The following is a 21,426-nucleotide window of genomic DNA, read 5'->3' as shown; positions in this document are numbered from 1 at the left end:
CTCAGGTTTGAAGCCTCTTTTATTTGTGCCTCAGAATCAGTCTGGTGCCCCTGGCATCAGGGAAGGGGGTGAGAGGAACAGCTTCTCTTTGTTCTTTTCTTCCATCCCTTTTGTGTCCCTTCTGTCACTGGCTGAGCCAGGAAGGCCAGTCTGAGAGCCCGGACAAGGGTGTGCGGTGGGCCCTGCCTCTGGCGGGGTCTGTGCTTCTCTGGGTGGGTGGAGTGGGGCAGGGGAGAGCCGGGGGTTAGCACCATTGGATGAAGGGTTTTAGAGTCAGCCCCTGGGTGGGGGAAAGTGGGACGCACAACCACAGAGGGCTAGCAGCAGCTGGTGGGAAGGGGTAGGTGGTAGTGTCAGGGCCCTGGACCATCCCTCTGTGTCCAGTCTAGTGTTTGCCCCATGCCCACTACGCCCCCCCCTCTCCATTCGCCAAGACATCATAAGGGAGCCAGGCCTTGCCCAGACCGGGGGCCACCTTGGACACCCTCCCTGATCACAGACACGTGCCTTGGGGATGGCAACTCCAACCTCTGGCCGCCCAAGGAGAAGCTGGGACCACCCTGAGACCCGGGAGGGGTGTGGGGCCTGGGGGAGCCGGGCACCCCGCTAAGTGCACTTGACGCTGAAATGCCGGGGTGGGGGAGGGGCTGGGCCCTTGACGTGCTGGTTTGTGTCTGGGACAAAGCAGCAACACAGCACGTGGGGAGCTCAGCTGCCCCCCAGGGATGAAGAGCGGAGATGCAAAGGCTTCACGGGCAGTGTCCTGGAGTGGGGTCAGTGAGCAGAAAGGAGGACCGGCCAGAAGGAGCAAGGGATGGGGACAATGCTCCTCCGAGAACCGTTTCCCCCTCAGGACCTCCTGGCTCCGCCCTTGGACCGGTCCGAGCCCAGAGGAGAGGGGTAGGGGGTCAGGATACAGCAAAGCAGGGAGACCGGGCCGTGCCAGCTGCCTCCAGGGCCCTGGCCCGGAAAGGTACCCCGCGGCCGGGCCGAACCCCTCCCTGTCTGGTGCCGGGTGCGCGGCTGCGCCCGCGAGGCGACGGCTCCAGACGCAGCTCCCGGAGCGCGCGGGCCGAAAGACCCTCGCTGCGGGGCGGGTACCGCGGGGCGTGGCCGAGGGGCGGGGCAGTGGGCGCTACTGCTCGGTCAGAGAGAGCCGCAGGATGCGCTCTAGCTCCTCCTCCTCCTGGCGCGCGCGCCGCCGCCGCTCCTCCTGCTCCTGCGCGGACAGCTCCATGGCCAGCCGCAGCTGCTCGTCGTAGCTCCGGAACACGTGGCCGCCTGGTCCTGGGCGCGGGCTGGGCCGAGGGCTGGGGACCGACGCCAGGGCGGCGGAAGGCGCGGACTGGCGCTGCGGCGTAGGAGGAGCGCTCCTGGGGGCAGGTAAGATACGTCGAGGGCTCCGGGCGTACCTGCCCATAAGCGGGGCGGGAGACAGCGTGGAGGCCCCAGAACAAGCGCAGGCCTCGCGCCTCGCCAGTGGAGGTTATGAGTCCCTCGTCACCTCCCTGGCTCCCTCCCGCTAGGTTAGGGCGGATTCCAGCCCCTACCAAACCCTTCCTACCAGCCTTCTGGAACTCCCAGCCCCAACATCCTGGCTGGTGAGGGTCTGAAGGCTGAGGCCTGGCCCCTGCTCCCTAGCCGCGTTGGGCGTACTGCTCTCCGCTCCCCGAGGAAAGGGTGGTGATGATAGACGCCGTCTTGGTACCAGTAGGGTCCCTGGTGAAAGTACCAGGGACCAAGAAATTTCTCTGGGCCAAGAGGGCCTTTCATTGAGCAGTGCCCTGGTGTTCTCTGTGCATGTGTATGGGGCCTGGCGCGGATGGGGTGGTAATAGGCGTCTCTAAACACTCTCAGGATGGGCAGGCACTGACCTGTCCTGTCGGCGACTTTCATAGGACATAGGGTGAGTACCCGGCTTGCTGTTGGTTAGTGCCTCCCAGATGGTGACCTGGGGGGGAGGGAATATAGGCCAGTTAGATGTGGTGGCGCTGCAGTCCTGTGGCCCAGCGCGGCCTCGCGGACGCACCTGATCATACTCACTGCCCGCCTCAAGCAGGCTCTGCTGGATGGCGAACTGCAGCAGGTCGTCATCATCGTCGCGGGTGGCCGCCTCTCGCTGGCCGCCCAGCACGCTGTAGCCACGTGGGGCCTCGAACAACGTAGGGGAGATCTCACAGCCGCGGCACGAGGCTGAGGGCACCGGGCTGGGGGTCAGAGTGGACCGGATCCCGCCTCCTCCCCACTCCCGGGGAAGCTCTTCACAGGAAGGGGAAGTGAGGGCAAGTTCAGGGCAGGGGCAGGGCCTCACTTGTGGAACTGGAGCTGCTGACACTGGAGGAGTCGCTGCCTGGGGAAGGGGTCTCGCTGCTGGGGCTGCCTCGCACCAAGGGCACCGGCTCGTCACAGCCATTGAGGTTCCCGAAGGTGATGCGGGCGTTGAGGATGTGGAAGATCGGGATTTCTGAGGATAAGGAAACCATCAGTCACCACCACCCACTCCCTTACACTTTAGGTACCCCCTCTATGGCTCCTGTAAGCTTACACCGCCCCCCTCCCAGTAGCCGCTCAGGGGAAATGGGAGTGGGGGGGTCTCACCGATCTTGACAGGGAAGCCTGGAGGCAGGCGGAGGGTAATGAAATCCCGGAGCTTGGCAAAAAGTGCATTGCTGACGGCCATGAGGTCAATGATGGGGGCCACCTGCTCACACAGGGACAGGGGATGCTCCTCACACAGCCACAGCTTGGCCTTGAACCTGCCCCCAGATCCCAAGGAGTGAGGGACATTGTAGAAGCCATGGCCTCCCAGCACATTATGGAGGCCCTGCCCTCCCAGCCCTGCCCACCGCCCCCAGCCCTGCCCAGCCCTGCCTCCCCAGCACCAGCAGAGGGCCTCACTTCTGTGTCTTGGTGGTCAGTTCCATGGGACGGCCCATGTCACGGTTGCCAAGCTCAAAGTTGGGGTTGAAGTACTCTTCTGCAGTGATGGCAGTGGGGTTGGCTTGGCTCAGAGTCTGAGTGATCAAGGTCTGTACCACACAGAGGGGAGCCCATGAGCTTGTCTCAGTCCCTGATGCCAGGCCAGCCACTTGACATTACAGGCCCCAGAGCTGTGCCCCCTGCCACTGTAGAGCTGACAAGCTTTGGGCATTGTAGAAAGAAAGGAGGTCCACACAGGCCATGCTGAGCAGGATGCCTCCCAGACCTCCCCCTGGTCCCCATCCACACCTTCCACACAGGGGTATCCCTGGCACACACTCACCCCATTTTGGGGGCCCCCATGCTGCTCAGCAATTCCCAGGAAGGACTGCAGAGGTGTCTTACAGCCTACAAGAAACACGGCATCTCAGAGAACACTGTAGCCCTCAGAAGTGACAGTACCCAAGAGCCAGGGAGGAGGCTGGTCCCTGGAGGCAGGGAGGATTGCTCACCCACACCACACACCCAGGCACCTTCACCTGAAAGTGACTGGGGACTCCCAAGGGCCAGGGGCTCAGGAGCAACTTTCAGAAGTGTGGATCTTCAGGTTGGTGACACTGGACAAAATCTGCTCACCTGCCTTTGGTGAGCAGTTTGGGGGTATGCTTGTGTATGTGTGTGTTTTCCTTCAGGCACTTCCATATTAACTTCATTTTGTTCTCTTGGGAGGTGAGGGTTACATCTTTCCAATTTAGACAGACTAACTGGTGCCCAGAGAGTCAGGGATAGTACCAGTGGGCAGAGAGAGAATCAGTGGCAGGACTCCTGGTTCTGCTCACAGTATGTCTCCCTAGACTAGAATAGCCAATAAACATCATGCATGACATTCCCCACCTGCCCCCACGTCCGCTGCAGATGATAGTAATCAGCTGTAGCATTCCTTCCCATTGAGCCCAGACGTTGCCTTAGAATCTTCTTAGCAACACTCTAGGCAACCGCTACCAATCATTAGGATTTGGCATTTGAATTGAAACCTATTTGCTTGAATAAACTATCCTGGCTCTTGCTAGGATATCAGAGGAAATACTGATGGAGACCCTCAAGTGGGAGCCGGTTCCTCACACCTCCATCCACCTCTGACTCATTACCTTTGACCTTGCCCTTGTGCTGTTCTGAAAGATGCTCTGTCCGTGTCCGAGTGATGAGCTCCACGTTGGATGCCCCATATACCTGGGGACAGATGAGGAAAGGACTCACAGACAGCTTTGGTACCCCTATCCCTGCCCCCAAGGGCATTATGAACACTTCCTGCAAGGAAGAGTCGGGGGGAGGGTGCTGTTTGTTCCAAACTCCAGGCCTGTGAGCAAGTAAATATCTGAAGTCACTGGTTCATTCTCTTACTCATTCAACAAACATTGTGTGGGGAGACCTTATGTGCCAGGCACTGAGGCAGGCGTCAGGGATACAGTGGTGAACAAACACAGCCAGACATGATCCCTGCCCTCTTGAGGTTCACAATCTAGTTGAAGAGACAGGAAAAAGATGGACAGTAATAACACGGCGTGACACATGCTCTACTGGGGAGGGGAGCACAGGACTGTGGGAACAAAAAGCAGAGGTCATAACCAGGCTACAAACCAGGGAAGGCTTCCAGAAGGAAACTACAACACAGAACTTTGCAGCATTGGTGAGCACCTTCACTCTGCAGCACCATGTGGTCCTACATGGGTGATATGAGGATCCTAGAGTGACTGTTAAGGGTCCCCAACAACAGTCTTCTAAGGGGTAAAGACCAAGCTTTGGAGTCAGGCAGCCAGGTCTGAACCTTAGTTCACTTAGCCACGCCAGGCCTCCTCTTTCTCATCATAAAATGGGCCCATACCCTACTCCCTAGAGCTGCTGCGAAGTATAAATGGAAAACCGTGGAAAGGGCTCGATAAACATCTGTTAAATGGGAATAATAATAGCACTTACCTGAAAGGGTTGTTGTGAGCATTAAATGAGTGTGTGTGTGTGTGTGTGTGTGTGAGAGAGAGAGATAGACACACATATATACATAGTTGGGTATGCACGTGTGTATAGACACACATAACATATATACACATTTAAAATGCCAGCACAGGAGTTCCCATCATGGCTCAGTGGTTAACGAATCCAACTAGGAACCATGAGGTTGCTCAGTGGGTTAAGGATCTGGCGTTGCCGTGAGCTGTGGTGTGGTTGCAGATGTGGCTCAGATCCCACATTGCTGTGGCTGTGGCATAGGCCGGCGGCTACAGCTCCGATTTGACCCCTAGCCTGGGAACCTCCATATGCCGCAGGAGCGGCCCAAGAAATGGCAAAAAGACCAAAAAAAAAAAAAAAAAAAGTAAAATGTCAGAACAGTGCATTAGCTTGAATGTATTGGGTGTTCAGTAAACTCCCATCATTCTCATCAGTTGCCTCTTAGTCTGGTGCCCTCTCCCCTACGTGGCATTGCTTCTGTACCTCCAAGGCTGAGAAAGTGTGGTCAGGAAACCCCTGCCTGGCTTGCTGTAGGCAAGAGTGTAGCAGGATCTAGCACCCAGGCGCTATGACCTCACCTTGGCTTCATACCCATTCACCATCTCGGTCTTCTCGCTGCGCCAGCCCAGGATGCCAGTCTTGTTCCTGGAGAAGCAGAGGGGTCCAGGTGAGGGGGCACCACCAGGCTGGTTTCAGGCTCCCCAGGCCATGCCCACTTACCTCTCAAAAGAGATATTCTTGGTGTCCAGCTGTGTGGTGACAACGGGTGCGGTGAGCCGGCTTAGCACCTGCTCCTCGGTGGGCTGGGCGGCAGCCAGCAGCAGCTCCCGATCCTGCCCAGTTAGTGCCAGGGTCTCCGTGTACACCACCCGGCGGTCGTGGTCAATCTCCATGACCACAGCACTTGTGTCTGCCAGCCACAGAATAGCACAGGGGGTCAGGGGTCATGTGGGGCCGTCCCCAGCCTCCTCACCCTACCCAACCTTCTACCTGCCTGACCTTGGCCCCTGAAGACAAAGCTGCGGTTCCCTCGCTGCCATGTCATGTGGTCAAAGCCCAGGAGCGTGGTGTCTACCCGAAGGTTCTGCCCACTCTTCCATACTTTGTATGTGTCACTGGGGCAGATCTTGGACACCAAGGGCACTAGGTGGAGGAGGTCAGAGGTGGCTTCAATGTGCCTGGGCCACCTCAGGGCATGTGGGTCAGGGGAATGGCTGGGAAAGGGTAAGGGAACTGGTGGGAGAAAAGCACCCCCCCACCCCCCCACAAATGTAGACTACAGCCACTCAGACTCGTGCCACCTGAGGTTGGGGACAAGTATGACTCAGCCACCACCAAGTCCCTAGAATCAGCATTTAATTCATCCACTCAATCTTTCATCCAGTCTTCCCACAAATATTTATTAAACTCCTACTATGTGCCAGCCACTGGGGATACAACACTGAACAAAACAGGACCCCTGCCCTCTTGGAGCTTACCTTCTGGCAAGGGGTCACAGGTAACAACAAACAAATGAGCCAATCATTATAAAGTGAAGGAAACAATGGGATCGAGGCAGTGTGGAAAGGCCTCTGAAAGTGGGCTGAGAACTGAAAGGTGAGAAGGAGCCATGGGTCAAGCACTCCAGGCAGGGCAACAGCAAGCGGAGAAGCCTGAAGTGGGGGAGGGCCCAGAGAGGCCCTTGTCGGCCCTCTTACCCCAGCTAGTGAACTCCCATTTCATCTCCACGTAGAAGTCCTGGGCCTGGAGGATGAAAAGGAGAGTGGCTGAATCTGCGCTAGAGCGAGGGTTCGAGGGCTCTGATGGGGAGGCTGAGAGGCAAGCCCTCACCTTGCGCAGCTTCTCCAGGAGCACAGGGATGCCCGCCAGCCGCTTCACCACACGCTGGTAGTCCCGGTACCGCAGCACCAGCTGCACCAGCTCGAGGTCCCGGGTGCTCACAGCTTCTTGGAGCACTGGGGGAGGGGAAGGCAATGTCACAGGACAGGACCCAGCCTAGGGTCCCTCAGCCAGCCAGAGGTGAGGATGCGATGCTGGGGAGACCCAAGCTGTGGGGTGGGGTGGGCAGGGGTGCCCACCTGTCCAGCCGCTGCGGTTCTCCCTGCCCACATCTGCACCGTGTGCCAGCAGCACACGGGCACACTCGAGGTGCCCCAGGGTGGTGGCCAGGTGCAGGGGCGTCCGCCCACGGGGATCCAGCTGTTCAATGTCCACCTAGAGGAGGTAAAGAGGTTGCCCTGGTCACTTCTGAGGCAGCCCATCTAAGCCCAACAGCCTCTAGGCGGGTAGCAACCACCTGGCTGTCCTGCCTTGCCCATCTTATAAGACAATGGAAAAGAAAGACATAGTGAGCTGGGGTCAGGTGAACAGAAAAGGGCTTGCAAGACAGGGCAGGAAGTAACTCTGAAAAAGGTCGGGACTGCCTCCTGTCCTGTCCACGTAGGCGCCCTGACTGGATTCACTCTCTTAAGACCCGGTGGGCTACCCGTGAAGGGCAAGCATGGAGCTGATAGGTGGTCTGACATGTGCCACCTGAGGTCGGGGAGTGCATATCAGACAGGACCTATCCTGGGGGTCCAGGGAGAGCTACCAACTTAGATCATGATATTACGTGATAATATTTCTAAGTGAGGGAGGTTTAGCAAACAGTTGCAATAATACATTCATAGGAATGAAAGAATGTGTTCATGGTACAACTTCAAAGCCGTGTCTCCTGCCTGTGGGACACTATGTATTAACATTTCTTTTATAAACCTTATTGTTTTGTGAATAGCATGATTATATTGCATATGAGATTCTGTTGGGTGATATGCTCTTATCAGCCAAAGCATATGATTATTAAAGATAAATATTTGGATATATTTCAGGAAGCTAGGACTTCTAGTTAAATTCAGTGACCATGAGTTCCTGCTGTGGCACAGTGGGTTGGGAGTCTGCAGTGGCTCAAGTTGCAGAGGTGTGGGTTTGTTCCCCAGCCCAGCACAGAGAGTTAAAGGATCTGGTGTTGCCAGTGCTGCAGCATGGGTTGGGGGCTGTGGCTTAGATTCAATCCCTGGCGTTGGAGCTTCCATGTGCCATGGGTGTGGCCATAAAATTAAAAAAAAAAAAAATTCAGTGACCACATGCATGTAACTCCTCTTCTCTTCCTCAAGACTTGATTAAAATGCCAGTAAAAGGCTTCTTCGCCAACATGATGAGATAACTGAAATTACCCTCCCATCATGAACAGAGAAAACTATTGCTTCAAAATATATGAAATATTGGCGTTCCTGTCGTGGCACAGCAGAAATGAATCTGACTAGGAACCATGAGGTTGCAGGTTCAATCCCTGGCCTCGCTCAGTGGGTTAAGGATCCAGCATTGCCGTGAGCTGTGATGTAGGTCGCAGATGCAGCTCAGATCTGGCATTGCTGTGGCTGTGGTGTAGGCCGGCAGCAACAGCTCCGATTTGACCCCTAACCTGGGAACCTCCATATGCTGCAGATGCGGCCCTATAAAGACAAAAAAAGACCAAAAAAAAAAAAAATGAAATATGGACTTCCTGCTGTGGCACAGTGGGTTAATGATCTGGCTTGTCTCTGTGGAGGCACTGGTTCAACCCCTGGCCCAGTGCAGTGGGTTAAGGATCTGGCATTGGCTGCAGCTGTAGCATAGATCACAGCTCCGGCTCAGATTCAGTACCCGGCCCAGGAACTTCCACATGCCACAGGTGCAGCCGAAAAAGAAAAATTTTTTAAAGGGGGGAATATATAAAATAATTGTTTTCAGACTTTTAGGTGGGAAATACATAAAATAATTGTTTTCAGACTTTTAGGCAACTGTCAGTCCACGACTGTGATTCCCAAAGTAAGGAGACAAACAAGTTGGGCCCCATGATTTCCTATATTTCTACCTGGAAGAATAGTCAGAGAGGGGAGTCCCCTGCAGAGCATGGTAGTCTTGCTGAGGAGTTAAGGACACAGAGACAGGACTTCAAGGAGGCTGAGGTATCGAGAAGTTGCAGGGACATAGTTCCAAGACGTGGTCTGTGCAAAAAAGAGCTCCAAATCTGCATGTGGTCCCTTTGAGTCTTTGCTGAACACTTCATGTGTGTAGAGTGAAACTCAACACAGCCAGGCATAAAAAGGAGCAAAAGGCTGGTAAATTCTCAGAGCTCGCCCATGGCAGGGAGACAGTCAAGCTCCAACCTACTGGAGTAGAGAGACCTCGTTGACTACCCAGGGTATTCAATAGAGACCCGAGAAGGGTTATGTATGCTTAAGGAGTAGGGCTAACTCATCCCTAGAGAAAAGGCTCAACCAGACATTAATAAAGATTAAAAATAAGCTTAAAAAAAAAATCAAACTGAGTTGCAAGTACCTTAGTCTGCCAGAACAAAGCCTAACTAATACTCTTTATTTATTTATTTAGTCTTTTCTGGAGCCACTCTCGTGGCATATGGAGGTTCCCAGACTAGGGGTCCAATCAGAGCTGTAGCCGCCAGCTTACATCACAGCCACAGCAACTTGGGATCCTTAACCCACTGAGTAAGGCCAGGGATCGAACCCACAACCTCATGGTTCCTGGTCGGATTCGTTAACCACTGCGCCATGACGGGAACTCCTAACTAACACTCTTTAAAGGAAGACAGCAAAATCCTGATGCTCAATATCATAATGTTTACAGTGTCCAACATCATGTGAAAAATTACTAGGCATGCATAAAAGTGGGAAAATATAATCCATAATCAGGAGAAAAATCATTTAATAGAAACATACAGAAATAATAAAGATGGATGGGGAGTTCCCACTGTGTGTGGCTCAGCAGGTTACAACCCCAACTAGTATCCATGAGGATGTGGGTTAAGGATCCAGGCTTGCTGTGAGCTGTGGTGTAGGTCAGGGGGTACAGCTCTGATTGGACCCCTAGCCTGGGAACTTCCATATGCCTTGGGCACAGCCCCCCCCCAAAAAAAGGGGGAAAAAAAAATCAGTGAGTCTGAAGATACAGCAATAGAACTAGACAAACTGAAGCAGAGGGGGGAAAAAGTACTGAAAAACATTAAAACAGCCCCAGCAATAATACACTAAAGGTATTCTAACATATGTGTACTTGGAGTCCCATAGTATCCTGTGGGAAGGATAAGGATAAGGAAGTGGAAGAATAAGACAAATTTAAAGAAGTAGCCAAAACTTTTACAAATCTGATGAAAAAAGAAAAAAGAAACTACTATAGTGAGTTGAATGGTGGTGCCCCCACAAAATATGTGTCTCTATCCTAACTGCTAGAACCTATGAATGTGGCCAGATTTGGAAAAAGGGTATTTGCAGATATAATCAAATTAAGGTTCTCAAAATGAGATCAGCCTGGATTATCCAGGTAGGCCCTAAATCCAATTATGTGTGTTTATAAGACACACAGAGGAGAGATACACAGAGAGTTTCCATGTGAAGCTGGAGGCAAAGACTGAAGTTATGCAGCCACAAACCAAGGAATACTTGGAGCCACCAGAAGCTGGAAGAGGGATTGTCCCCTAGAGCCTTTGGACTTCCAACCTCCAAAATGATGAGAGAATAAATTTTTGTTGTTTTAACCCACCCAGCCTGTGGTAATTTGTTGTAGAAACTAATACAGTGACAAATCTACAGAACCAGGAAACTCAATGAATTCCAAGGAAGACAAACACCAAAAAACCTATATCAAGCCTCATTATAATCAAATACCGAAAACTAGTGATAAAAGGGAGTCTTAAAAGCATTTTGAGAAATCAGACATACTGTGTGTGGAATGACACATATAGGAAATACTACATACTTATCGTTAAAAACCACACAAGTTAGAAGACAAAGAATGAAATCTTTAAAGTGCTGGGGGGAAAGTTGCCACCCTAGAATTCTATATGTTGTGAAACGTATACCTCAAAAATAAAAAGAGGGGCGTTCCCATTGTGTCTCAGCAGGTTATTAGAGACCTGACATTGTCTCTGTGGGGATGTGGGTTCGATCCCTGGCCTGGCTCAGTGGGTTGGCAATTGGGCATTGCTATAAGGTGTGGCACATGTCACAGATATGGGTTGGATCCAGTGTTGCTGTGGCTGTCATGTAGGTCACAGCTGTGGCTGTGATTCAACCGCTGGCCTGGGAACTTCCATGTGCCTCAGGTGCGATCATGAAAAGAAAAAAACAAATGCAAAAAAAGAGCAAAGAAAGACTTTTGTGGACAACCAGAAGCTAAAAGAATGTTACCAGAAGACATGCAAGAAATGTTAAGTTATTCAAGTGGAAGGAAAATGATCCCAGATGGAAGCTTAGATTTATACAAAAGAATGAAGATTTCCTCAAAAAATAAATGTTTATAAGAATGCCAATAAAATAGTTAAAACCCACAAGAAAGTGGCTGGAGCTTCACGGAACATCCCAGAGGAGCACCCCAGTGATTAGCAAGCCAAATGCTCTCTTAGCATCCTTGAAAAGTGTAGGCCATGCAGGCAGTGGGAACAGCAGAGGAGAGAATAAGACTCAGAACTGAATATGGAGAGAGGGGCCTAGTTAAAACTCAGAACCCCTGGCCCCCTCCCCAATCTCATGAAGGTGGGAGATGCTCTCCCCCCCCCCCCGCCCCCCACTCCACAGAATGCCAGGGGTTTATTCTTTATAGAAATTGAACCTGAGATGCACTGGACTCAGGGACACTGGTCTGAGGATGAGGTCATGGGACTCAAAATTGCTGAACAGTGAAAGCCCAACCCCTTCTCTGCCTCAGGTCCTGAACTGCTGGAAGCCAGACAGCACACGGCATTGCTCCATCCTACCCCTAGCAGGAGACTGGAGAATTCTTCCTTGTAGAAACTAAAAGCACCAAAGACCTCTGGGTAAGACATTTGAGGATCTTACAATAGTCAGCCCAATCATTTTATAGCAGCACCCATGCATTAATAAGCTCCACACCCCCATCCTTAATCTACCCCAACAGCCACAGGTGACTGGACACTTAAGGAAAGCTGCCAATATGAAAGAGACATATAAATACAAATAGATACATACAAACAGATACATACAAATAGATGCTAAAAACCCACAGCTGTCAATGAATGAAAACTTTTTTGGGGGGGCAATAATTTACACCCTCAAAAATACAAAAAAGAAATTGGGAGTTCCTGTTGTTATGGCGCAGCGGAAACGAATTTGACCAGGAACCATGAGGTTTCAAGTTCGAGCCCTGGCCTTGCTCAGTGAGTTAAGGATCTGGCGTTGCCGTGAGCTGTGGTATAGGTCGCAGACGAGGCTCGAATCCCGTGTTGCTATGGCTGTGGTGTAGGCCAGTGGCTACAGCTCCGATTAAACCCCTAGCCTGGGAACCTCCAGGTGTCTGGGGTGCTGCCCTAAAAGGACAAAAAAAAAAAAAAAAAAAAAAAAGGAATCGAATTCATGAAACCAAATGAGACATTCTGACCTCCCATGACCTCTTTCCCTTTCTTTCTTCACTCCAGCTGTTCCTGGACAGCTTCACCTGCCCCAGTTCTCCCATCATGGTAAACAGCACTTCAGTTCACTCCCATTCCAGGTAAGAAACTGTGGGATTGTTTCTCTATCTTCCTTTTCTCTCACCTTCTATGTCTAATCCATCATTAAACCCTGACTTTATAGGCTCTACCTTCAAAACAGACCCAGAGTCGTCACAGTTCTCACCACCTTCAGGCTACCCTCCTGGTCGCAGCCACCGCATCTCTCACTTTATTCCTGCCACTCCTCTCGGTTCCACAGGGCCCATCGCAAGCACTGTCATCCTGTGACGTGCTCCTCACGTCCTGCCGCCCTTGAGCTCAGCCTCTCCATGCCCCCCCCCCGCCCCCGGTTTAGACTAGAATCCTGGACATCTCTTTGAACTCATATGCTCTCCTCCAAGCCCCACTCCTGCACGGAGGCCTCCCCCAAACCATCTTCCCCCGGATAGCCACAAAGCTTCCTCCCTCACTTCACTGAGGCCGCAGCTCAAATGTCACCTCCTTAGAAAGGCCAGCCCTGACGACCCATCTCAAATGACAGTTGCTATTTATCTATCTGTTGTCCCTTACCCTGCTCGAGTTTTCTTTAGGCATTAACTTGCTTATTTTTCCTCGTCTCCCTCTCTCAGACTGTAGACCCCACAAAGGGGCGGGCTGTCTGTTTTGTTTGGTGCTATATTCCCAGTCCCTGGACAGTGTCTGGCACATAACTGGTGCTTAAGGAATACTTACTAAACAGATGCATAGATGACTGTTTTGAAGGGACATGGGGAAGGAATGCAAGGCAATAACATGCAAAATTGATTAGCCAGTAAATAGTTGCAGACATATATTGTTTATAATCATGGAGGCAAATAATGGAAGAGCCTAAACAGTTCCGAGTGGCTCCCTCTGGGGGCTGAGATGGAGAGGCGGGGAGGGCCGCTGCCTTCTAGCAACCGTTACATATTTTAAACATGAGTAGGAACCCCTTTGTCAAAAATAAGACAATTTAAATTATTTATATAATTTTATACTCCTCTGTTGGCATTTTTTCGTTTTTAAATATATTAGGAGCCTAAAAAAAAAAAAAAAACCCAAACCAAATGAAACACTGTACCTGACCCCCTGTGGCCCTCTGAGCTGTAGCCAGGAGCTGTGAGTGGCCCGTTGCTGCTCCTCTACCCCAGCTCCCCACAGAGAAGGGGGCACTGCTGATTCCCTGCCTCTTGTGGGTTGAGCTGAGCCCCTCGGGATCGACCTGGGTGGAGTCCTGAGTCCAGGGGCAGGAGCAATGCAGGATCCACAGACCCTGAGCTGGCTGCGTTGGGGCAGGGGTAGGAGTAGGGAGGTGGGGGTGTCAGGAGGCGGCCTTCCCAGGGGGCTGCAGCTGAGCCAACTGTGCCTCCCACCGGCCCTGCCCCAGATGCTGCTGCTGCTGCTGCTAACAAGGCCCCAGGGAGCCAGCAGGGCACCTACCTGGTCCCAGGGCTCCAGATGCCGCCACCCTCCCCCTCAGGTGCCTCAGTTCTGGGCTCCACAGAGGCTGGCACTGCCTGCCAGGCAGGGGTGCCCCCCTCCACCTCCTCAGGAGCTCTCCTGACAGCCCTCTCCAGGGTCCCCAAGGCACCACTGTTTTCCAGGGCCAACATGAGCCCTGCATACTGTCAGCCAAACCTCCAAGAAGTTCCCCCTCACCCGTCCAAAGCGGGGCCTGCAGTGGAAGCGGCACTTTGCCCGAGGCCCAGGTGGGGGAATTCATTCATTTCCTCAGCAAAGGCCTGCAGCTATTTAATTGCTGGAATGAAAAGGTTTTCCATGAAACCCAACACCCAGCCCTCCCCACCAAGAGGATGGAAACTCCGCACCCCAGCCAGCCTCAGCTGGAGTCAAGAATGGCGGGGTCTTTTGACTTTAGGAGCTGGGGCTTCCTGAGCAGAGAGCCTTCCTGCTTCCACTCAGGTACCCGCCTGCTCACACACACACACACACACACACACACACACATGCATGCACGCACACATAAACACACACCTGTAAGGGTACACACTCCTACTCTTGCTTCTACACTCACAGTACCTGTGCACACCTGTGCACACCTAAATGTACAAGCACATGTGTGCCCAGCCACCCTCTGGCCCTTCAAGCCTCTATTCGTGTAACCCGTGGTTACCAGCACATCCGTACACGCACACCCCTGAACCCACATGCACTAGCTGGGTATTTGTGAAAGTCGTTTAGCCTGAGCAGAGCCCTGTTGGTAGGTGAACTCTTACAAGAACACACCAAAGGGAGAAGCGAAACGCAGGGGCCGGAGAGGTAAGATGAGAGGCCCAGAGCCTGGGGCTTTGCCTGCTCAGCGTTCACCTCCTTTGCCTGCCTCACTCCATCCCTCAGCCCCACGGAGGGCAGCCAGCGTCTGGTAGGTCCACTGCTTCTCTGCTCTCCCACCAGGCAGGCCTCAAGGGGCAGGGAGGCAGGGTGCCTCCTTAAGTGGCATTGGGCCAATGGGGGTGGCAGCTCTCCCTCCACCCACTCCCGTGATCCTGCCCCATGCAGCCCCTCCCCCTCATCCCAGACACATTGATTTTTGGTTTCTAGGGTTTGTGGCTCCCTCTCCTGAGCTTCCCAACTCACAGCTGTGGTGATGGCCCATACCCAGGACTGCCTGCTTTGCGAGGAGAGGAGATCACAGGTGGCTCCTGGACACAACAGGTACCTTGGGTGGGGCAGCCTCTGACTGAGCATCCAGGGGCCCCACAGTCCCATCTCACTTGCCTCTAGGTCAGAAGGATGAGTTGGGGAAAGCAGGGGGGAAGGACCATGGTGGAGGCAGCCCCCTTAAAAAAGAAAATGTTTCCCTGGGACCCAGTCTAGCCCCCTCCGGAGTGCCTGTTGCCAGGGAAGAACCCTGCTCTCCTCAGCCCTCCCCCAGGGAACTGTTCTGTCTGTCCTCCACCTCCCACCCCAGAGAACACCAGGGACTCGTGACTCCAGAACCAAGGCCATGCCTAGCTGCCTGGACTTCAGGGCCTCCTGCCAGCCAAGGGAGGACTGCACATCCACTGCCTAACAACCCCCTGCCCTCTCCAAACCTGGCAGAGCAGCGGTGTGGCAGGAAGCAGGAGACCAGCAGCCACTGTATTGCTGGGTATCAGCTAGGGGTGATCATGGACCCCTCCCTTCACCAAAAAGCACCCACTGAGCACCTCCCATCTCCCCGCCACGCCCTGCTTCCAGCCCCCAATGAACCTTCTCAGAAGCCTGCCTTGCCATCTCCCTCCCCCCTTAGCCAGCATTGCCAAGCCTGCCCACGGTGAGGGGGGCGGCTCTGCAGGGCTTTCTTGGAGGGAAGAAGAGGCAGCTATGCCAAGTGAAGGCCAGGGAAACCCAACTGCTGTGTGTTTGAGGAAAGCCTGGCTGTCTTCTGTGACAGTGGGTGCCAGGAACACCAGAGATCAAGTGCCCCCAGAGGAGATGCCAGGGGTCTACAGGTTTCATTATGATGTTAGGCAATGGCTCCCAGACCCATCACCTGCAAGAAATGGCTGAGTTGGGCACCCTCAGCTCTCCCGGGGAGTCTTAGGCCCTGAGGACTGAGCAGTGCACATGTGGATGCAAGCATCACTCTGGGTTGGTCCTGGAGTTGGAATAGCCGGGGGTCCTCCCACCCAGACTGACTGGCATTCCCCTTCTTGGCACCCCGGGAGCAAAGGAGAGGACCAGCCTGACTCCTTTATGGTTGAAGAAGGGTTTAATCTCAATAAGTGACCTATATTCCTCCTGGCTTGGATCAGGGCAGGCAGTATCTATCTCAAGAAGACACAAACTCACCAAGGTGGGAGGACGAGTGGGTGGGGGTGGGGTGAACCTCGTGCCTAGTTTCTGTGGCAGCCTGAGGGCAGAGGAAGGGAACACACTCAGTGGTCCCAACTGCCTCTACCTACAACGGGCTCCAGTCTCCCCACTCTGGCCTTACCCCAGCAAGACGACTCCTGACCTGGGTAAAAGGGCCTTTTCTTTTAGGGCATTCTGCCTCTCTCCCACCTCTGCAAGAAAAGGCCCACCCAGCGCTTGGGCAGGGGGGGTGCGACTGAAGTGTTCTGCCTATTCAGCCACTTGTCCTCTGCCTAACAGTTCTTCGACCAACCAGCAACCATCCCATCAGGAAGTTCCTCTCAGATCATAAATCCCTCCAGCTGTAACCATTGAGACGCTTGTCTTCTTTTGCCCTCAGGGGAGGAAAGCAGAGAAGAGCCAGGAGAGGCTGGACCTCCACATCACAGGACACTTCCCTGTTCACAGTTGCATCACCAGAGTGGGGTCTCCATGTTCATCTTTGCCCTCCAGGACCTACCACTCTGATACCACTTCCTGTCTGGTGGATAAACAGAGACATGGTCTGAGGAGCAACCTGGAGCATCCTTGTGGAAGCAGAGGTAGAATGGAAGTGGACACCCTGACCAGCCTGGAGGCCTGGAGGCTCAGGTCATCCCAGTTCCTAGGGCTGCTGGATGCTGTGCTGCTCTGAGAGCTCAGTGGTGGACCTCAGAGGCACACTCTGGCCCTCACCTCGCTCGCCATCTGGCAGTATCCTGCTCTCCACCTCACTCTTCCCTAGGGAAGCAGATAGCTCCACAAACTGAACTTCCTATGACTCAGGAAGTGGCCTTCAAAAGGCATATTCCCAAAGGGGGCAACTCCTGAACAAGCCACTCCCAGCCTATGGCCTTAGGATAAGAGATCCAAGCCAAGTCTACAGGCCTCAACTGGAGGCAAACAAGGGCAGGCTAGGCCCAGCTCTGGCTCCTGCTTTCCCACCCAGGAGGGTGAGTCCTCCATGCCACAAGTGCCTTCCTGTGACCTGGGGCCCAAGGGCAGAGCTGGGAACTACTTGTGACCTGTGCCTGCCTGCCTTGGTCCTGAAGACTAGCCAGGAGACCCCATCTCTTACCTTATATTCTTGGAGGCCACTGCCCAGCCAAAGCTGGCTGACCTACCCATTCTCACTGACCAAAGGAACCAGGGAACCCACTCTGTGTGCAAACCTCAAATCCTGCCAGAGGCCAGCGTGCCCCTAGTTGCCTCAGCACTAGAAGCCAGGCCCCAGCACCAGAGGGCAGGAGAGCGCCTTTCAGCACCTGGACAAGGCCCTTCAGGGCTTCACCCTGGAGGGTCTCTCTCAGCACTCATTCCTGAGCCAGTGCTGGGGGCTAAGAGATCAGAGGCTCTGCCCAGTGCGAGCAAACAGCTGTTAGGGTAGAGGGCACTGGGTGGGGCTGGAATGTTTGCGAGTGTCACAGCCTATTCTCTGATCCTTGACCTGTGACCCCCCCCTTCCCTACGCAGGCCTTGCCCAGCTCCGCACACTCACGCGGGAGGTGTCGCTGCTGGGCTGAGTGGGGCGGACTCTCCCACCGCGTGGAACACAGATGGAGCTGGCAGCCCCTCCCCGCAGCCCTCTCTGCCCCGGCGTAGGAGGTGCACGGCGTACCCTACCCCAATCTGGGAGGGTCCGGAGCACGTGTGGGCCGCCCGTCCCGGCCGGAGGGGAGCGGGCGGGGGCCTCTCCCATCACCCTCTCTGGGTCAACAGCACAAAAGCGGCGGCTGCGAACAAAGAAGCGCTGCAAACTCGCCAGGGGGGCGGGACAGCCCGCGCCGCGCCCCCTCCCCACGCCCGGCGGGCGTGCCGGGCCGTGGGGTCCCCGACGGCGCTCTTACCTGGCCGGCGCGGACCTCTTTCTCCAGCTCGCGGTGGCGGTTGTGCCACACGAGGTAGTGCAGCGGGTACTTGCCCTCGGGCCCTTTCCTGGCGGAGGCGTTGGCGGGGATCATCGCCCGCTCCTCATGCCGGGGCCGCGGCGCCCGGCCCGGGAGGAGGGACGGCGCCAGAGCCGGGGCCCGGGGCCGCGGGGCGGGGGGCCGGCGCTGCCTGCTCGCAGGGCTGCGGCTCGGGCATGTGCGAGCGGCGCCGGCGGGCGGGGGTGGCGCGCCCGGCGCGGTGCGGGCGGCGCGGGCCGCGGGCGTCCTCGCGAGGCGGCGGCGGGTGGCGCGGAGAGGCCCCCACCCGCCCGGGGAGGGCGCGGGCACTCGGCGGCGCGGCGCGGACTCGCGCCTCGCCTCCCACACCCCCGCACACAAAGACGCCGCTCGGTGGAGGGAGCAGGCGCCCGCAGCGGGGGCGCACGGGGCGCGGGCCCCAGAGACGCCGCCGCCGCAGGGACGCGCGCCCGCGGCCCCCGGCGCCCCGCAGCTGCATAGCCCGGCCCTCTGCCCGAGCGGCCGGCGAGGGATGCGGGGATGCGGGGGAGACAGGAGGGGGACGCGGGTGCTCCGGGCGAGCTGGTTATAACTTGGCCCCGCAGCATCATGGGGCTTGTAGTCCGCCGCGTGGAACCAGGGTGGCGAGTGGCGGAAGAGGGTCCCGCACTGACGCTCCTTTGATCTGCTGAGAGGATGGTGAGGCATTCAGGCCTGGCCGGAGCGGAGACAGTGCCCTGACGCCAGATGGATGGGGGCGCAACCCCCATCCGCTGGCATTTTTGCCTTTTGCTGGGGAAGGAGGAGGGGGTTACAGGCCTTGCTCAAGCATTAGGGAGTGTGGAAAGGTGTGGCCTTCGGTATTGAGTTTGGGTCCCGATGGAACGTGAGCAGGGATCCACATTCCAAGAAAAGAGTGATTGACAGGACTCCCGAGAAGGGTGCGGGGTGTTAGTGCCATGGGTCATTGCACCAATCAGGAATCTGGCACCTAAAATACTACATAGGAGTCTTCCTTGCCTTTTATTATATATATATATATTTTTTTATATTTCCTGCCTTTTGAAATTAAACTCCATCTTCCACATTTGACATTAGAAAGAGGATGTCCGTTAAAGCCAGGAGGACAGACTCTTCTTCCCCCATACTGTTCTCTGCAAGGACCCGAGTGGGGCTGGGCATAGACAGCAGCAGGTGGCAGTTCCCACCTCCTCCCATGTCCCCTCAGGAGAGAAAGTGACTGACTCCAGAGCTTGTCTTCTTCCTGGATAACCTCAGGGCAGAGAAGTCTTTCCAGAAAGGTGCCTGCAGAGGCTATGGTAAAAGTGAAATGGCCCTCTGGGACTGCCTATTGCAAGAACTGGAAGGACCTAGTAGCTTGGCCCAGTTCCTGGAGGGAGGAGGGACTGGGAGTCTGAGAGAACCTGAGTTTGAAATCCTCCCTACCAAACGCCTGACCTTAAGCAAATTGCTTAAATTTTCTGGTTTCTCATACTGCTCACCTCTAAAATATGACTCTAAATACTACCTCCTGGAGTGAGCTAAGGATAGTGACTGCCCCTGATATTGGCACATCCCTTCCCCAACCAGGCCGACTAGGACAGGTGGCAGGACCAGGCGCAGTGCCTTCCTGAGCCCACCTTAGAACAAGACAGGCATAAGGGATTCCATACCAGCCCTACATAGAACAATCCAAGAAGCGTTTGTGTGGGAGGCGCTAGCAAAAGCTTGCAAACTCTCAAAGCCTCTGTCAGGTTTCTTTGTGTGGTCTTCTCTCCTTCCTACTCCACACCCTGCAGTGCCAGCCCTGGGCGGGAAAGGATGAGGGAGGAGTGGACTGCCTCGCCCCTTTCTTCAGCCCGGGAGGAGCCAGTTGCCATCTCCAGCAGCCGGGGACCGCTGCCCAGCTCCACCACGAGGGGTCAGCAGAGTGTCGTGGCTGCAGCCTGAGTTGGGGAGGAGGCTGGAGCTGGGAAGGGACGACTAGGAGTGGCCCGGAGAATGCCTGTACTTTTTCCCCATTAAATTGTTTTTAGAACCTTGTGATTTCTCTTTTAACTGCCTTGTTTCCTGAAGAGGCGACGTCGCCAAAGGGAGATCCTGCTGAAATCCTTTTACCCCTAGCCCCAGGCCTAGAAGCTCGGCTGTAGCGAGGCTGGGGGCTTCAGGAACAAAGTTTGGAGAGTGGATCCGTGCTTGGGCCACTCCCAGGTAGTCCCAGGGCCAACCAGGAGATGGGGCTAGTGGGGTTGAAGGAACAGGGTGACTCATGCCTCTTCCCCTGGAAAGGCTTGGAGCTCTAGGAGGAAGGGACCTCAGCCTGGACTGGGGGCCCTATCCTCCCGGCAGCCAGTTTCTCTTTTTGGTCCCGCAGCCCTGGACTCTAAACCCAGGTCGCTTTTCCTCGCCTGCGCGCTCTCTAGCTGCCACGTGCTCGAGACGCGCCCACACAGCAGAGAAACAAAGACAGTCGAGCTATGGGGCTGCCAGCAGCCGCCTCGACATTTAATAAATGAAATTCCATAGCTGGGGGTCGATCGGGGGTGAACGGGCGGCCACCGCTCAAGGGCTGTGCGGTGTGTGTGTGTGTGTGTGTGTGTGTGTGTGTGTACGCGCGCGCGTGCCTCCTGGCCGTTCCTCCCATCGCCAGGGGTGGGACCACCAACTCGGCGGACGGACTCCTGAGGGTGGGGGGTGCAGCACCGGGCGGCAGGTGGTGCCCCCCCCCCCCCACCGCGAGGTATCTTTGCTCCCAGAAGCCCTGCAAGCTGAACGGCTGGCTACGGGGGGGGAGGGGAAGACTGCAAGGAGATTTTTTTAAGGTGCGATTATAAATATACCCCGTGGATCGCGATTTCAAACAAACTTGTCAATCTGGGCTGCAGAGAAAGGCGATGGAGGCAGCTTTGCATGTATTTCGGGTGGTGTGACTCATGAGCATTACTTGTCTCCCCCAGGGAAGCAGCCTGCCCACCCACAAGTCACTGCTGCTCTGGCACCGCTGGTTTAAAATCAACCAACTCCTGCACCCCTGCCCAAGGACTCGCCTCCTACCCCCACCCCTTGTTACTAAGCAGGACTCCCCGCCTGCCACTGGGGAACCCTCCTTTAATCGTGTCACCACTTCATCAGGACCCATTGGGCCTGGGCCTTAGCACCCCTGCCCTCTCTCCACAAACCCAGCGCTTTAGCCTTTCTTGCTGCAAGATGGGGGTTGGGTGCACGTGGGGCACACGTGTATGGGGGAGCATGCTCAGTGCTGGGGTGCACCCACGTGTG

At 55.0% G+C, this 21,426-nt stretch overlaps 1 protein-coding gene and 1 long non-coding RNA gene across 9 annotated transcripts; one reads left to right on the top strand and one right to left on the bottom strand.

Moving 5' to 3' along the window:
- Position 1: 1 nt before the first annotated feature.
- On the bottom strand, positions 2–18,737 carry ANKRD13B (ankyrin repeat domain 13B). Of its 7 annotated transcripts, none has more exons than XM_021067511.2 (15): positions 18,109–18,737; positions 7,002–7,137; positions 6,754–6,878; positions 6,621–6,666; positions 5,923–6,066; positions 5,644–5,833; positions 5,502–5,568; positions 4,068–4,149; positions 3,263–3,327; positions 2,899–3,029; positions 2,599–2,756; positions 2,312–2,464; positions 2,030–2,193; positions 1,875–1,951; positions 2–1,412 (listed from the first exon to the last, which is right to left on the bottom strand). In XM_021067511.2, the coding sequence occupies exons 1-15, from the start codon at positions 18,220–18,222 to the stop codon at positions 1,136–1,138; spliced, it is 1,929 nt and encodes a 642-aa protein (XP_020923170.1). In that variant the 5' UTR covers positions 18,223–18,737; the 3' UTR covers positions 2–1,135. The 7 variants fall into 7 exon arrangements, with proteins under 7 accessions (XP_020923170.1, XP_020923171.1, XP_084841616.1 ...); XM_021067512.2 differs by having other exon boundaries at positions 2–1,373; XM_084985490.1 differs by lacking the exon at positions 18,109–18,737 and adding an exon at positions 17,760–17,989.
- LOC106508485 (uncharacterized) lies at positions 1,207–16,748 on the top strand. 2 transcript variants are annotated; one of them, XR_002337287.2, is made up of 4 exons: positions 1,207–1,383; positions 12,392–12,465; positions 14,987–15,100; positions 16,623–16,748. It is a non-coding gene; the product is annotated as an uncharacterized LOC106508485 (long non-coding RNA). The 2 variants fall into 2 exon arrangements; XR_014821661.1 differs by lacking the exon at positions 1,207–1,383 and adding an exon at positions 11,668–11,773.
- Positions 18,738–21,426: the final 2,689 nt, after the last annotated feature.

The sequence above is a fragment of the Sus scrofa genome, chromosome 12 (assembly GCF_054392235.1).
Source record: "Sus scrofa isolate SSC_HxYL_T2T_F1_AM1 chromosome 12, Sscrofa_HxYL_maternal_Yorkshire_Landrace_v2.0, whole genome shotgun sequence".
Taxonomy (NCBI): Eukaryota; Metazoa; Chordata; class Mammalia; order Artiodactyla; family Suidae; genus Sus; species Sus scrofa.
Note: the sequence above shows the minus strand (reverse complement) of the source record. Positions and strands in the feature narration are given on the sequence as shown.